The following is a 14,291-nucleotide window of genomic DNA, read 5'->3' on the forward strand; positions in this document are numbered from 1 at the left end:
ATGGACTCGCTGAACCTCGGCGTCCATCGATTTGCCCCAAAAGTCATCCTGCCTCACGGAACCCTCTTCTGGTCCATCTGCCTCGTATATTAGTCTGGTTGCAGGTTTTCTGCACATTTAAGCTAAATGGCCACTGAGATTGCAGATTCTGCAGACAAACTGTTGGAATCTGCAAGATCTGGCTGAGTGTTTTCCCCCACACCTCCAGCATGAGTTAAGTTTCCATTGTTGGGGACAAAGGGACTATGGCCAGGAATTCCGCGCTGACTGTCCCTTTGACTGCTCTTAAGTACCCTATTAGTGGGTGTCAATGGCCCCATCCCGGGCCGCATTGTCCACTGTGATAACATGCTATTGTCATTGTTGAGGTCCTGCTCTGGGATCTATTGCTGCCTGGTAAATGTCGGACTGCCCCTGCCTGCCTGCGGGGCTCTGAGTAGCATTAATGATCTTGACTCCCTGATCCATCGCCGCGTTAGAGGCAGAATTGCGCGCGTAAATCATTTTCATCTCTTCCTCCCCCACCATGAAAGTTTGAGCTAACAACGCCGCCGCTTCCAAGGTCAAGTCCTTGGTCTCAATTAACTTGTGAAAAATTCCCGCATGACCGATACCCTCGATTAAAGAAGTCCCTTAGCATCTCCCCACTGCAGGCGTCTGTGAACTTCGAGGCTGGCCAAACGCTGGAGGTCCGCCACAAAGTCCGGTATGCTCTGTCCTTCACGACGTCGGTGGGTGTAGAATCTGTGTCAAGCCATGTGTATGCTGCTCGCCGGTTTGAAGTGCTCCCCGATTAATTTGCTGAGCTCTTCAAAGGTTTTGTCCAACGGCTTTTCGGGTGCCAGTAAGTCCTTCATGAGTGCATAAGTCTTTGGCCCGCAGCTGGTCAGGAGATGAGCCCATCGCTTGTCGGCTGCTGCATCCCCCAGCCAGTCTTTAGTAACGAAGCTTTGCTGTGAAGCCTCTCGACAAAATCGTCCCGGTCTTCCCCAACACAGTACCGTTCCTCTGTGCTACCGGTGGCCATTCTCGTGGGTCGTGAATTCCCGTTTCTCATCGCCAATGTAAAGTCCTTATTCTACAGCATGAAACAACATGAGGCACATTCCAGGGACAAGGCCACTCAGTGACCTTAACTCTTTATTACAGGACTCCAGAAGTGATGACCCTGCGTGGGACCTCCCTTTTATATACCTGCGTGATCAGGTAAGGAGTGTCTCCCACAAGTTCACCTCCCTGTGGTCAAGGTGTGCATCTAAGATGAGTGAGCTTATCCACTTTGGCAGAAAAAATAGAAAAGCAAATTATAATTTAAATGGAGAAAAATTGCAAAGTGCTGCAGTACAGAGGGACCTGGGGGTCCTTGTGCATGAAACATAAAAAGTTAGTATGCAGGTGCAGCAAGTAATCAGGAAGGCAAGTGGAAGGGGGATAGAGTATAAAAGCAGAGAAGTCCTGCTACAACTGTACAGGGTTTTGGTGAGGTCACACCTGGAGTACTGCGTACAGTTTTGGTCTCCGTATTTAAGGAAGGATATACTTGCATTGGAGGCTGTTCAGAGAAGGTTCACTAGGTTGATTCCGGAGATGAGGGGGTTGACTTACGAGGATAGGTTGAGTAGCTTGGGCCTATACTCATTGGAGTTCAGAAGAATGAGATGTGATTTTATCGAAACATATAAGATAATGAGGGGGCTCGACAAGGTGGATGCAGAGAGGATATTTCCACTCATAGGGGAACCTAAAACTAGGGGGCATAGTCTCAGAATAAGGGGTCGCCTATTTAAAACTGAGATGAAAAATTTCTTCTGAGGGTTGTAAATCTGTGGAATTCTCTGCCCCAGAGAGCTGTGGAGGCTGGGTCATTGAATATATTTATGGTGGAGATGAACAGATTTTTGAGCGATAAGGGAGTAAAGCGTTATGGGGAGCGGGCAGGGAAGTGGAGCCGAGTCCATGATCAGATCAGCCATGATCTTATTAAATGGCAGAGCGGGCTACCCTGCTCCTATTTCTTATTTTCTTAAGAGAGTGTCAAGCCTGGGATGGAGGTTGCACAGTAATGAAAGATTGGGATAGGGATTTTGGAGGGTAAATTATCCGAGTCACGAGGTGAAAGGAGGAATGCAACAGGAGAGAGCCTCCAATCATTCTTCCTATCAAAATATTTCACATTTCTCGGCATAAATTTTATCAGCTATCTGTCTGCCTAATTCACCAGTCTATTACTATCCTCTTCACTGTTTACTACATTTCCAAATTTCATATGATCTGCAAACTTTAAAACTATGCCCTGTATACCCAAGCCCATGTCATTAATAGATATCAAAAAAAGCAGTGGTCCTGAGTAAACCTCCACCTAGTCTGGAAAATTTGGTGATATGTTGAGGATGTGAAAAATTACAGGGCTATGGAGAACTAGCAAGGGGGTGGGTGTAATTGGAAAGCTCTTTCAACGAGCTGGCATAATGGGGTGAATGGCCTCCTCCTGTGTTGTACAACACTCTGATTCTATTGGGTTAAGTGCATGATATGTAGGGAAAGGGATCTGTTGAAATGCAACATTTCCAAATAAATCTTATGAATTTCTGCACTTGCACATTGTTGACCAAGTATTGTAATTATTTAAGGGATGCAATTACCAGATTATAGGTGATGGTAAATGAAGGGCAGTGTGAATCCATTAATTAAATGTTTGATTTAGTTTTGTTACAGGAGAATGGAACGATACACCAGGCAGTCCCTGCAGTCTGCTGAAGAAAATATATCTACACTATTGAATCAGATTCACAACTACAGGTTTGAACCATTTGTATAAGGCTATTAATGGTCAATGACGATCAGCCAGGCACTGAATAGTAACATTTATATACTTTTCAATATTTTTCTGAGAATAATTGTCGAGTATTAGAAAAGAATATAAATTATTCACATTGAACTGCATTACATTATCATCAATATCATAGGCAGTCCCTTGGAATCGAGGAAGACTTGCTTCCAATGTAAAAATGAGTCCTCAGGTGACTGAACAATCGAATACGAGAAGCACAGTCTCTGTCGCAGGTGGGACAGACAGTCGTTGAGGGAAAGGGTGGGTGGGACTGGTTTTCCGCACGCTCTTTCCGCTACCTCCGCTTGATTTCTGCATGCTCTCGGCGATTAGACTCTAGGTGCTCAGTGACCTTCCAGATGCACTTTCTCCACTTAGGGCGGTCTTTAGCCAGGGACTCCCAGAGGTCAGTGGGGATGTCACACTTTATCAGGGAGGCTTTGAAGGTGTCATTGAAACGTTTCTTCTGCCCACCTTTGGCTCGTTTGCCGTGAAGGAGTTCCGAGTGGAGTGCTTGCTTTGAGACTCGCGTGTCTAGCATGCGAACAATGTGGCCTGTCCAGCGGAGCTGTTCGAGTGTGGTCAGTGCTTCAATGCTGGGGATGTTGGTCTGGTCGAGGACGCTAACGTTGGTGCATCTGTCCTCCCAGGGGATTTGCAGGATCTTGCGGCGACATCGTTGGTGGTATTTCTTCAGCGATGTGAGGTTCTACTGTACATGGTCCATGTCTCTGAGCCATACGGGAGGGCGGGTATTATTACAGCCCTGTAGACCATGAGCTTGGTGGCAGATTTGAGACCTGGTCTTCGAACACGCTTAACAGGTGTTGTGTATATGTGATTTAGATTCAACTGGGTGGCGGGTTGGGGAAATGGTTGAAGAGACTCTCCATATACTAATGGTAACAAAGTGGTTAAGTTACAGGACTAGTAATCCAGAGACGTGAGTTAAAATCCCATATCGGCAGCTGTGGAATTTAATAATTTTTTTAAAAATTGAGTGTAAAAAGCTAGTGTCAGTAATGGTGACAATGATTGTCGTAAAAACCCATTGGTTCACTAATGTCCTTTTTAGGGAAGGAATTCTGCTTCCCTTACCTGGTCTGGCCTATATGTGACTCCAGATGCACCGCAATGTGGTTGACTAATAACTGCCCTCTGAAACAGATGTAACAAACCGCTACAGAAAACAATAAGAATAAAACTTATTTTGGACGGACCACCCGGCATCGACCATAGCACCAGCTTCAGACACGACAATGGTACACCCAGCCCAGTCGACCCTACAAGGTCCTCCTCACTAACATCTGGGTACTTGTGCCAAAATTGGGGAGAGCTGTCCCACAGACTAGTCAAGCAACAACCTGACATAGTCATATTCACAGAATCATATCTTTCAGCCAATGTCCCAGACTCTTCCATCATCATCCCTGGATATGTCCTGTCCCACCGGCAGGACAGACCCACCAGGGGTAGTGACAATGATACACAGTCGGGAGGGAGTAGCCCTGGGGAGTCTTCAGCATTGGTTCCAGACCAAATGAAGTCTCGGATTCAGGTCAGGCATGGGCAAAGAAACCTCCTGCTGATTGCCACCATAGTAATCCTCCATGTTGAACACAACTTGGAAGAAGCACTGAGGGTAGCAAGGGCACAGAATGTACTCTGGATGGGGGACTTCAATGTCCATCAACAAGAGTCGCTCGGTAGGACCACTACTGACTGAGCCAGCCAAGTCCTGAAGGACATAGTTGCCAGACTGGGCCTGCAGTTGATGGTGAGAGAACCAACATGGGGAAAATCAACTTGAATTCATCCTCACCAATCTAGCTGTCGCAGTTGCATCTGTCCATGATAGCCTTAGTAGCATTGATCACCGCACAGTCATTGTGGAGACGACGTCCTGTCTTCACACTGAAGAGACCCTCCAGTGTATTGTGTGGCACTACCACCGTGTTGAATGGGATATATTCAGAACAGATCTAGCAGCTCAAAACTAGGCATCTATGAAGCACTGTGAGCCATCAGCAGCAGCAGAATTGTATTCCACCATAATCTGTAACCTCATGGCCCAGCATATCCCTCACTCTACCATTTTCATCAAGCCAGGGGACCAACCCTATGAGGAGTGCAGAAGAGCATGCCAGGAGCAGGACATGAGGTATCAAGCTGGGAAAGCTGCAACACAGGACCACATGCATGCTTTAAACAAAGCTAAGCAATCGCACAATCAGTAGATCAGATCAAAGCTCTCCCACATTCAGTTGTGAATGGTGGACAGTTAAACAACTAATGGGAGGTGAAGGCTCCATGAATATTCCCTCCTCCATGATGACGGAGCCCAGCATGCAAGTGCAAAAAACAAGGCTAAAGTGTTTGCAACCATTTTGAGCCAGAAGTGCCGAGTAGATGATCCATATCGGCCTCCTCCTGAGGTTCCCACCATCACAGAAGCCAGTCTTCAGCCACTTTGATTCACTCCACATGGTATAAAGAAACAGCTGAGCACACTGGAAAACAGCAAAGGCTATGAGCCCCGACAACATCCTAGCTGTCGTGCTGAAATCTTGTGCCCCAAGACTAGCCACGGCTCTAGCCAAACTGTTACAGTACAGTTACGACACTAGCATCTAACCAACAATGTGGAAAAATGCCCAGGTCCACAAAAGCAGGACAAAACCAATCCAGCCAATTACCGCCCCATCACTCTACTCTTGATCATCAGCAAAGTGATGGAAGGTGTCAGCAACAGTCCGATCAAGCGGCACTTCTTCATCAACAACCTGCTCCCCGATGCTCAGTTTGGGGTCTGTCAGAACCACTCTGCTCCAGACCTCATTACGGCCTTGGTCCAAACATGGACAAAGGAGCTGAATTCCAGAGGTGAGCTGAGAGTGACTGCCCTTGACATCAAGGCAGTACTTGACTGTGGCATCAAGGAGTCCTAGTAAAACTGAAGTCAATGGGAATCGGGAAAACGCTCCTAGCTGGAGTCATACCGAGCATAAAGGAAGATGGTTCTGGTTGTTGGCGGTCAATCGTACCAGCCCCAGGAGATCACTGCAGGAGTTCTTCAAGGCAGTGTTCTCGGCCCAACCATCTTCAGCTGCTTCATTAATGACCTTCCCTCTATCAGAAGGTTAGAAGTGGGGATGTTCGCTGATGATTCCAATGTTTAGTTCCATTCGCAACTCCTCTGAAAATGAAGCAGTCCATGCTCACATGCAGCAATACCTGAATGACATTCAGGCTTGGGCTGGTAAGTGGCAAGTAACATTCGCATCACACAAGTGTCAGGTAATGACCATCTCCAACAAGCGAGAGTCTAACCACCTCCTCTTGATATTCAATAGCATTACCATCACCGAATCCCCCACCAACAACATCCTGGGGGTCACCATTGACCAGGCACATAAATACCGTGGCAACAAGAGCAGGTCAGAGGCTGGGTATTCTGCAGGGGTGTCATGTCTCATCTGACTCCGCAAAACCTTTCCACCATCTACAAAGTACAAGTCCGGAGTGTGATGAAATACTCTCCACTTGCTCAACACCACTCAGGACAAAAGCAGCCACTTGACTGACACCCGATCCACCACTTCAAAATTCACACTCTCCACCATCGGCGCACCTTGGCGGCAGTGTGTACCATCTACACGATGCACTGCAGCAAATTGCCAAGGCTTTTTTGCAGCACCTCCCGAACCCATGACGACTTCCACCTTGCAGGACAAAGGCAGCAGGTACATGGGAGTACCATCACCTGCAAGTTCCCCTTCAAGTTACATACCATCCTGACTTGGATCAGGGTCAAAATTCTGGAACTCCCTCCCGAACAACACTGTAGGAGTTCCTTCAAGGACTGCAGCGGTTCAAGGCGGCAGCTCACCACCACCTGCTCAAGGGCAAATGGGGATGGCCAATAAATGCTGGCCTTGCCAACGACGCCCCCAACCCGGAACGAATAAAGAAAAAACCTATTAGTTTTAATTTACTCAGTTAAGTAAAATGTGCTTTGTCGTGTTTAAGTTTAATCATCAAAGAGGATGTTCCAAAATGCATGTTTTCCTGTATTTTTGCCTGTGCAGTTGCTTTAGTCATTAAATTCAGAAAATGATGTACTAAATAGAACATTCGGATTGTTTTTGTTTGTTGTTTGAAAGCTTAAATGGTTTTTGATTGAACTTAATGGTAATTTAGAAAAACTAAACTATCTCAACTGGAGAAGTGCTGCAGGAGGAAGGGTTTCAGATTATTGAGCTATTGGGACCGATTCTGGGGAAGGAGCACCTGTACAAGATGGACGGGTTGCACATGAACAAAGCCGGGACCAATGTTCTCGCTGAGAGCTTAACTAGTACTGTTGGGGAGAGTTTAAACTAATTTGGCAGGGGGAGGTGAACTAGAAAATAGCAGAAAGGAGCAGAAATGGGTTCAAGGATAGAGAGAGAGATAGAAATAACCTAATAATTGCAGGGATCAGATTGAGGAAAATGGAAAAAGTGACGAAGGAGGAATTAAATTGTTTGTACGATAGAATCATAGAAATTTACAGCATGGCAGGAGGCCATTTCGGCCTATTCTGTCCGTGATTGCCGACCAAGAGCTATCCAGCCTACTTTAGTGTCCTCTGCAAACTTCTTAATCATACCCTCAACATTCAAGCCCAAGTCATCAATATTTACCACAAAATGCAAGGGACCCAGCACTGAGTCCTGCGGAACCCCACTGGATACAGCCTTCCAGTCACAAAGACACCCATCAACCATTACCCTATGCTTTCTGTCTCTGAGCCAATTTTGAAACCAACTTGCCACTTTACACTGGACACCATGGACTTTTACTTTTGTGACCAGTCTGCCATGTGGGACCTTATCAAAAGCTTTGCTAAAATCCATGTACACTAAATCATACTGCCCTCATCGACCATCCTGGTTACTGCCTTGAAAAATTCAATCAAGTCAGACACGACCTCTTTTAACAAATCCATGCTGACTGTCCTTGATTTAATCCATGTCATAGGGTAGATAGAGAGAAACTATTTCTGCTTGTTGGCGATTCTAGGACTAGGGGGGATAGGCAAAAAATTAGGAAACACTTCAACATGCAAAGGGTGGAACTTTATAACAAATGGCAATTGATGCTGGGACAACTGTTAATTTTACAGCTGAGATTGATAGATTTTTGTTAACCAAAATTATTAAGCGATATGGGGCAAAGGCAGGTATATGGTGTTAGGTCACAGATCAGCCATAATCCACTTGAATGGCGAAACAGATTTCAGGGGCTAAATGGCCTCCTGTTCCTATGTTTTAATGGCCAGGAATGGGTTCTTAATATTCCTGGTTACCAGGTATTCTGGACTGATAGAGAAGGAAAAAGAGTAGGGGGTGTGGCAGTATTGATTTGAAGATCCAGTTCTAAATAGAAAGGATATGCTAAATGGTTCGAGGACTAAATATTTGACTTGAGTTGAGCAGAGGAGGAACTGTTACATTGTTGGAAGTTTTTATAGATCTCCAAACAATGAGATTCTAGAATGGACCCAGCGGATTGGAAGGTAGCAAATGTAACACCACTATTCAAGAAAGGAGGAAGAGAGAAAGCAGGGAATTACAGGCCAGTTAGCCTGACATCAGTCATCGGGTAAATGCTGGAATCAATTGTTAAGGAAGTGGTATCGGGGCACTTAGAAAATCATAACATGATTAGGCAGAGTTTTATGGTTTTATGAAAGGGAAATTGTGTTTGACAAATTTATTAGTTTTTTGAAACAATATTTTTTAAGTGGTGAGAAACTTTTAAATGTTGGTGTTCAGAGAGATTTGGATGTCCTTGTCAAGAAACGCAGCAAGCTAGCATGCAGGTACAGCGAGCAATAAGGAAGGCAAATGGTATGTTGTCCTTTATTGCAAGGGGGTTGGAGCATAAGAGCAAGGAAGTCTTGCTACAATTGTGCAGGGCTTTGGTGAGACCAAACCTGGAGTACTGTGCACAGTTTTGGTTTCCTTATCTAAGGAGGATATACTTGCCTTGGAGGTGGTGCAACGGAGGTTCACGAGATTGATTCTTGGGATGAGAGGGCTGTCTTAAAATAAATTGTATAGAATAGGCATATACTCGCTGGTGTTTAGAAGACTGAGGGATGATCTCATTGAAACATACAAGATTCTGAAGGGGATTGACAGGGTAGATGCTGAGAGGTTGTTTCCCCTGGCTGGAATCTCTAGAACTAGGGGGCATAGTCTCGGGATAAGGGGTAGGCCATTTAAAACACAAATGAGGAATTTCTTCACTCAAAGGGTTATGAATCTTTTGAATTCTGTGCCCCAGAGGGCTGTGGATGCTGAGTCTCTGAATATATTCAAGGCTGAGATAGATAAATTTTTGGTGTCTCGAGGAATCAAGAGATATGAAGATTGGGCAGTAAAGTGTTGAGGTCGATGATCAGCCATGATATTGAATGGTGGAGCAGGCTCGAGGGGCTGTATGGCCTACTCCTGCTCCTATTTGTTATGTTATGAGAAGGAGATAGATGCACAAATTTGCTGGAAAATTTCATCATAAAAATAGAGTATTAATATTGGAAAGTTTAATTACGATAATATAGACTGGGAAAAACATAGTGCTAAAAGTAGGGAAGGCAAAGCATTTCTGATGTGTACAGGAGAACTTGTTCGATCAATAATCTCCAGTCCAACAAGGAAGAAGACAGTGTTGGATCTGGTTCTGGGAAATGAAGTAGGGCAAATGAAGTGTGTTACAGTAGGAGTTCATCCAGCTAATAGTGCCCACAACATAATTTGTTTTTGAAATAATTATCGAAAGAGACCAGAAAATATTGAAGGCAAAAATGCTCAACTGGGGAAGAGCAAATTTGAGTGATTTTACAAAGGGTAATATTGGAAAAGGCAGGATAAAACAGTAACCAAGCAAGGGAAGGTATTCAGGGAAGGGGTAGTTCAGGTGAAACCGAGGCATATTCCTTTGAAGGGAAAAGGTAAAGCATCCAAAGTTAATTTGCCCTGGATGACAAAGGAAATAAAAGTTATATAAAATAGAAAAAATGACATGTCAGAAACAAGAATCAGTTATGTAATGACTCGAGAGTCTGGTTACTGTAAACTCACTTGGGTGCAACCTGACCCATCTTTATTCCAGCCAGAGAGTGCCTGCGTAACAGACACCCAGCTTATATACAGGTGACCAAGAACACATGCCACATGCATACAACCCGATGACCTTCAACCGCGGGGCCCTCTGGTGTCTGGTGACCCCCAAGCATTAATACATAACAAGTTAATAACCAGGAAGATTATGGAAAGTACAGGAGGGAATTGAAAAAAGTGGAATGCAAAGAGGTTATGAGAAAAGATTAGCAAGAAACATTAAATTGAAACATATTAAAGACCCAAAGGGAAATCTTCAGGTATAGGCAGAGGACATGGCTAAAGTATTAAATGAGAACTTTCCATCTGTTTTCACAAAGGAAGTGGATGATGTGAAAGTTACGCTAAAAAAGGAGAAAGAAGTTATGGCACGATAGTAATAGATGAGATATACTAAAAAGATTAACATTACTGGAAGTTGGTAAGTCGCCTGGTCAAGATCGAATACATCCTAAATTGCTGAAAGAAACAACGGTAGAAATAACCGAGGCATTGGTCACAATCTTTCAATCCTCATTGGATACAGGACTGGAGGGTTGCAAATGTTGCATCATTATTCAAGGGTAGAGCAGTCGAGTGCAGCCAGCGGGAGCAGGAGGCTCGAGGCCTACTAAAGGCCAGCAGCAGTCGAGGGAGCAGCCAGCTCACAGTACTCAGTTTCATCCTTTTATTATGAGCGTATCAATTGGTGACGAGATAACGAATGACCAAGCGAAAATGCAAAGAACAGTTGGTATCCTGGAGAAGTTCTCAGAAGGGGATGATTGGGAGGCCTTCGTGGAAAGACCCAACCAATACTTCATGGCCAATGAGCTGGAAGAGGATGAGAACGCTGCCAAATGAAGGGCGATCCTCCTTACCGTTTATGGCGCAACCATCTATGGCCTCATGAAGAATTTTCTAGCTCCGGTAAAACCAACAACTAAATCCTCTGAAGAATTGTGTATGCTGGTTCAGGAGCACCTAAATCCTAAAGAAAGCGTTTTGATGGCGAGGTATCGGTGCTAGACATGTCAACGGTCGGAGGGCCAGGAAGTGACGAGCTACATCGCCGAACTAAGGCGCTCGCAGGACATTGCGAATTTGATGGATTCCCAGAACAAATGCTGAGACTTTTTTGTGCTTGGCATTGGCCATGAGGTAATCCTTCGCAAACTATTAACTGTTGAAACTCCGAATTTGAGCAAAGCCATAATGATAGCCCAGGCATTTATGTCCACTAGCGACAACAACAAACAAATTTTGCAGCGTAGCGGTTTTGGCCAGTACTTTGCATAAAGTTTTCAAGCAGGAATATACATGGCTGAACGTCCACGCTGGCTGCTGCACGATCTCAGATGACCCAGAGTCCACCATCAATCATTAATGCGAGGCAGTTAACACCCTGTTGGAGTTGTGGAGGTGATTATCGGGCCCATCAAGGCCACTTCAAGCACTATGCGTGCAACGGCTGCAGAACAATGGGACACCTCCAGCGAGTGTGCAGGCGAGCTGCAAACCACAACGTTGCAGAGAAAGACCGATCCATTGTGGCTCAGGCTGAATTGGAGACTCGAACCGAGGAGGCAGAAGTGTACAAGGGTACACACCTTCACCACGAAATGTCCACCAATAATGTTGAAAGTTGAACTGAATGGGATTCCAGTATCCATGGAACTGGACACAGGTGCGAGTCAGTCCATAATGAGCAAAAAGGCCTTCGACAGGCTGTGGTGCAACAAGCCCACAGGCCCAAGCTCAACCCCATTCACATCAAGCTAAGAACGTACACCAAAGAACTAATCCCTGTAATTGGCAATGCAGAAGTCAAAGTCTCCTATGATGGAGCAGTGCACGAACTCCTACTGTGGATTGTGCCAGGGGATGGCCCCACACTGTTTGGCAGAAGCTGGCTGGGAAAAGTCTGCTGGAACTGGGACGACATCCAAGCACTTTTGTCCGTCGACGATGCCTGATGGGCCTGGGTTCTGAGCAGATTTTCATCGTTGTTCAAGCCAGGCATTGGAAGCTTCTCGGGGGCGAAAGTACAGATCTATTTGGTTCCCGGTACACGACCCATCCACCACAAGACACGGGCGGTACTGTAAATGATGCATGAGTAAGTGGAAATTGAGCTGGACAGGCTGCAGCGAGAAGGCATCAACGAGTGGACTAGTCCGATCGTCCCGGTACTTAAAGGTGATGGCACGGTCAGAATTTGTGGGGTTATAAAGTAACGATTAACCGTTTTTTGCTACAGGACCATTACCCGCTACCCAAGGCAGACGACCTATTTGTGACTCTGGCTGGAGGGAAGACGTTCACCAAGTTGGACTTGACCTCGGCCTACATGACGCAGGAGCTGGAGGAATCTTCTAAAGACCTCACCTGCATCAACATGCACAAAGGTCTGTTCATGTATAACCGATGCCTGCTCTGGATTCGGTTGGCCGCGGCAATCTTCCAACGGAACATGGAGATTCTGCTAAAGGTCGATCCCTCGCACCGTGATTTTCCAGGATGACGTACTACTTATAGGTCGGGACACCATTGAGCACTTGATGAACCTGGAAGAGGTTCTTAGTCGGTTGGATCGCGTGGGACTCGGGTTGAAACGCTCGAAGTGTGTTTTTCTGGTGCTGGAGGTAGAGTTCTTGGGAAGAAGAATCACGGCAGATGGCATCAGACCCACCGACACCAAGACGGAGGCTATCAAGAACGTGCCGAAACCACAGAACTTGATGGAGCTGTGGTCGTTCCTGGGACTCCTCAACTATTTAGATAATTTCCTACTGGGGTTAAGCACCTTGCTAGAACCCCTACATGTGCTACTGCGCAAGGGAGATGTCTGGATATGGGGGAAATCACAAGAGGCTGCCTTTGAGAAAGCCAGAAATCTGTTGTGTTCAAACAATCTGCTTGTCCTGTACAAGCCATGTAAACGATTAGTGCTAGCTTGCGATGCATCGTCATACAGGGTTGGGTGTGTGTTACAACAGGCTAACGAATCGTGGTTTTTGCAACTGGTCGCTTATGCATCCAGGAGTCTGTCCAAAGCCGAAAGGGCCTACAGCATGATTGAAAAAGAGGCTCTGGCATGTGTTTCCGGGGTGAAAAAATGCACCAGTACTTGTTTGGCCTCAAGTTTGAGCTTGAATCTGACCACAAGTCGCTCATATCGCTATTCTCGGAGAGCAAAGGGATTAACACCAATGCCTCTGTCCGCATCCAAAGATGGGCGCTCATGCTGCCGGCATACAACTATGTAATCTGCCACAGGCCAGGCACAGAGAACTGCGCTGACGCTCTGTCGGCTACCATTGCCCACCACCGGGGTGGAAATGGCACAGCCTGCAGACTTGCTCATGGTAATGGATGCATTCGAAAACGAAAAGTCCCCCGTTACGGCCCGCCAGATCAGGACCTGGACCAGCCAGGATCCTTTACTGTCTTTGGTTTAAAAAAAACTTTATCCTCCATGGGATCTGATCCAGCATCCCAGCAGAGGTGCAGGAGGTGATTAAGCCGTTCTACAGTACAAAGACGAAATGTTCTTGTAGGCGGACTGTCTGTTGTGAGGTAATCGCATGGTTTTGTCCAAAAAGGGCAGAGAAACGTTCATTTGTGGCCTACACAGCACTCACCCAGGCATTGTAATGACGAAAGCCACAGCCAGATCCCATGTGTCATGCGTGCGCCAGTGGAACTCAGCTGAGCAATGCACCCAGAGAGGCACCACTAAGTTTGTGGTCATGGCCCTCCAAACCGTGGTCGAGGATCCACGTGGACTATGCGGGCCCATTCCTAGGCAAAATGTTCTTGGTTGTCGTGGATGCTTACTCAAAATGGATTAAATGTGTAATAATGTCTGTAAGCACTTCCATGGCCACCATCGAAAGCCTACGAGCCATGTTTGCCACACACGGCCTGCCTGATGTCCTAGTCAGCAACAATGGCCTGTGTTTCACCAGTGACGAATTCAAAGAATTCATGACCCGCATTAGGATCATGCATATCACATCTGCCCTGTTCAAGCCCACATCCAATGGTCAGGCAGTTCAGACCATCAAGCAAAGCTTGAAACGCGTGTTGAAAGACTCCCTGCAGACCCGGCTCTCCCGAGTGCTGCTCAGCTACATCACCAGACCCCACTCGTTCACCGGGGTTCCCCCAGCCGAGCTGCTCATTAAAAGGGCACTCAAAGCAAGGCTCTCTTGTCCACCCTGATCTCTATGATCATGTGGAAGGCAGACGGCATCAACAAAGTATGTACCATGACCACGCAAATTTGTCACGTGATATTGAGATCAATG

At 46.1% G+C, this 14,291-nt stretch overlaps 1 protein-coding gene across 2 annotated transcripts in view; it reads left to right on the forward strand.

Moving 5' to 3' along the window:
* Window positions 1-14,291, forward strand: part of LOC139263827 (synaptonemal complex protein 2-like) — a 288,907-nt gene that overhangs the window by 236,183 nt on the left and 38,433 nt on the right. For both annotated transcript variants that reach the window (XM_070879880.1, XM_070879881.1), the window contains exon 12: window positions 2,705-2,799. In XM_070879880.1, the coding sequence (XP_070735981.1) occupies window positions 2,705-2,799 (95 nt within the window). The remainder of the gene's footprint in view (window positions 1-2,704; window positions 2,800-14,291) is intronic.

The sequence above is a fragment of the Pristiophorus japonicus genome, chromosome 5 (assembly GCF_044704955.1).
Source record: "Pristiophorus japonicus isolate sPriJap1 chromosome 5, sPriJap1.hap1, whole genome shotgun sequence".
In the NCBI taxonomy this organism is placed as follows: Eukaryota; Metazoa; Chordata; class Chondrichthyes; family Pristiophoridae; genus Pristiophorus; species Pristiophorus japonicus.